Genomic DNA, 2,010 nt, shown 5'->3' on the forward strand with positions numbered 1-2,010 from the left:
TAGATTGTGGCCCATCCAGACAATGGAATATTATCCAGCATTAAAAAGAAAAGAGCAATCAAGCTATAGAAAGATATGGAGGAAATGTAAATGCATATTTCTAAGTGAAAGAAGCCAATCTGAAAAGACTACACACTGTATACTTCCAACTATATGACATTCTGGAAAAGGCCAAATGATAGAGACAGTAAAAAGATCAGTGGTTGCCAAGGGTTAGGGGAGAAAGAAGGACGAACAGATCGGGAACAAGGGTTGCTTTAGGGCCGTGAAACTAGTCTATATGGTGCTATATTGGTGGACACCTGTCATTTTATATTTGCCTGAACCTATGAAATGTACCCAAGAGTAAACCCTAATGTAAACTGTGAACTTGATGGTGATGGTGTGGGTCAAGGTTGGGTCATTGATTGTAAGAAATGTACCACTCTGGTGTGGGATGTTGATAGTGGGGAGGTTGTACATGTGTGGGAGCAGGGGGTATATGAGAATGCTCTGACTTTTCTGCTCAAATTTTTTTAAAGACTTTTTTAAAAATTTATTTGACAGACAGATCACAAGTAGGCAGAGAGGCAGGCAGAGAGAGAGGAAGGAGGAAGAGGCAGGCTCCCTGCTGAGCAGAGAGCCCGATGCAGGACTCGATCCCAGGACCCTGAGATCATGACCTGAGCCAAAGGCAGAGGCTTTAACCACTGAGCCACCCAGGTGCTCCTTCTGCTCAATTTTGCTGTGAGCCTCAAGTTTCTCAAAAAAGTAAGTCTATTTAAAAAATGGAATGGCCAAAGCCAGTCTAGAGCTGTGATGTCTCAATTTCTTAATGTGCAACCGATCAGTAGAATATTTAGAGGGCAAAACAAAAGAATATTTAGAGTACACATCCTCAATAAATGCCTATTTATCTTTTATAAATTTTGTAAGTAGTGAAAATAATATTAGCCACATTGTATAAACTATAACAAATAAACTGAAAACAGAAATTTTTCAAAATTGTTTTTAAAATATTGCCTATTTTATGCTTATATCACCCTTTCAGAATCTTAGTGCATGCTCATGGTATATATCATGAGGTAATCATGAATATAATTTATAAATGAACAAACACACCTACGTTAGGAGTGGACTCAGAATTTCTTTTTTTTTTTCTTTTTTTTTTTTTTTAACCATGCAACATTGTCTTTTATTATGTATGGCTTTTAAAAATTATTTCCTCAATCTCTCCATACATAGGCAAAAGGAAGTATATTGTTTAACCTACAGAACTGGGAAATATTGACCACTGCCTAGAGGAGGGAAAATCAACCCTAAAACAAGCTTAACCAGGAGGCCAATTCATCTGCCAACCTCCAAGAACATGGAGATGAACATGATAGACAGACTGTCCCCCATCTGAACCTTCATTCACCACCATTCGATAACCCTTCTTCAGGCCCAAATCAGCAGCACATTTCTTGCCAACAATCATTAAATGTCCAAGAAGACTTTCATCATCATCTTCTGCTACAGAAATCTGGGATATATGTTTCTTGGGTATCACCAGAAAATGAGTTGGTGCTTGAGGGGAAATGTCATGGAAAGCAAGACACTGGTCATCCTCAAAAATGATTTTGGCTGGGATTTCCTTGCGAATGATCTTCCCGAAGATTGTGTCGCCACCAGGCCGCGCGGCCTGAGCCTTGGCGATCTCATCTGCCATCTCGGCCTCCCTCCTGCGCGGCCCCCCCGGGCAGAAGCCTCAGAATTTCTTTATTGAGAAAGAAAGGTTTAAGTTCCATCAGAAGTAGAGCTGAGACAGAAAGCTGGGTGTAGGGATTTCATCTGGTAGGTGATCATGGAAGCGAGCACGAAGGAACAGGGAATGCGAGACGGAGTGAAAAGATAACGTGTTGTTGAGCTGGTTACCTCTGTGGGCAACACAGACCTTCTGAAGAATGGCCAACCGTGTCTCAGCGCTGGAATTGTTTCTTCAAAAGATGGAAACCTGGAGCGTTTCTCTTCTGACTCCCATCTCCCAGT

At 41.1% G+C, this 2,010-nt stretch overlaps 1 protein-coding gene across 1 annotated transcript; it reads right to left on the bottom strand.

Moving 5' to 3' along the window:
* Nucleotides 1-1,124: 1,124 nt before the first annotated feature.
* On the bottom strand, nt 1,125-1,740 carry LOC131821971 (adenosine 5'-monophosphoramidase HINT1-like). The gene has a single exon (XM_059158363.1). It carries the CDS (start codon nt 1,688-1,690, stop codon nt 1,310-1,312), a length of 381 nt encoding a protein of 126 aa, XP_059014346.1. The 5' UTR covers nt 1,691-1,740; the 3' UTR covers nt 1,125-1,309.
* Nucleotides 1,741-2,010: the final 270 nt, after the last annotated feature.

This window comes from Mustela lutreola, chromosome X (genome assembly GCF_030435805.1).
Source record: "Mustela lutreola isolate mMusLut2 chromosome X, mMusLut2.pri, whole genome shotgun sequence".
NCBI lineage: Eukaryota > Metazoa > Chordata > Mammalia > Carnivora > Mustelidae > Mustela > Mustela lutreola.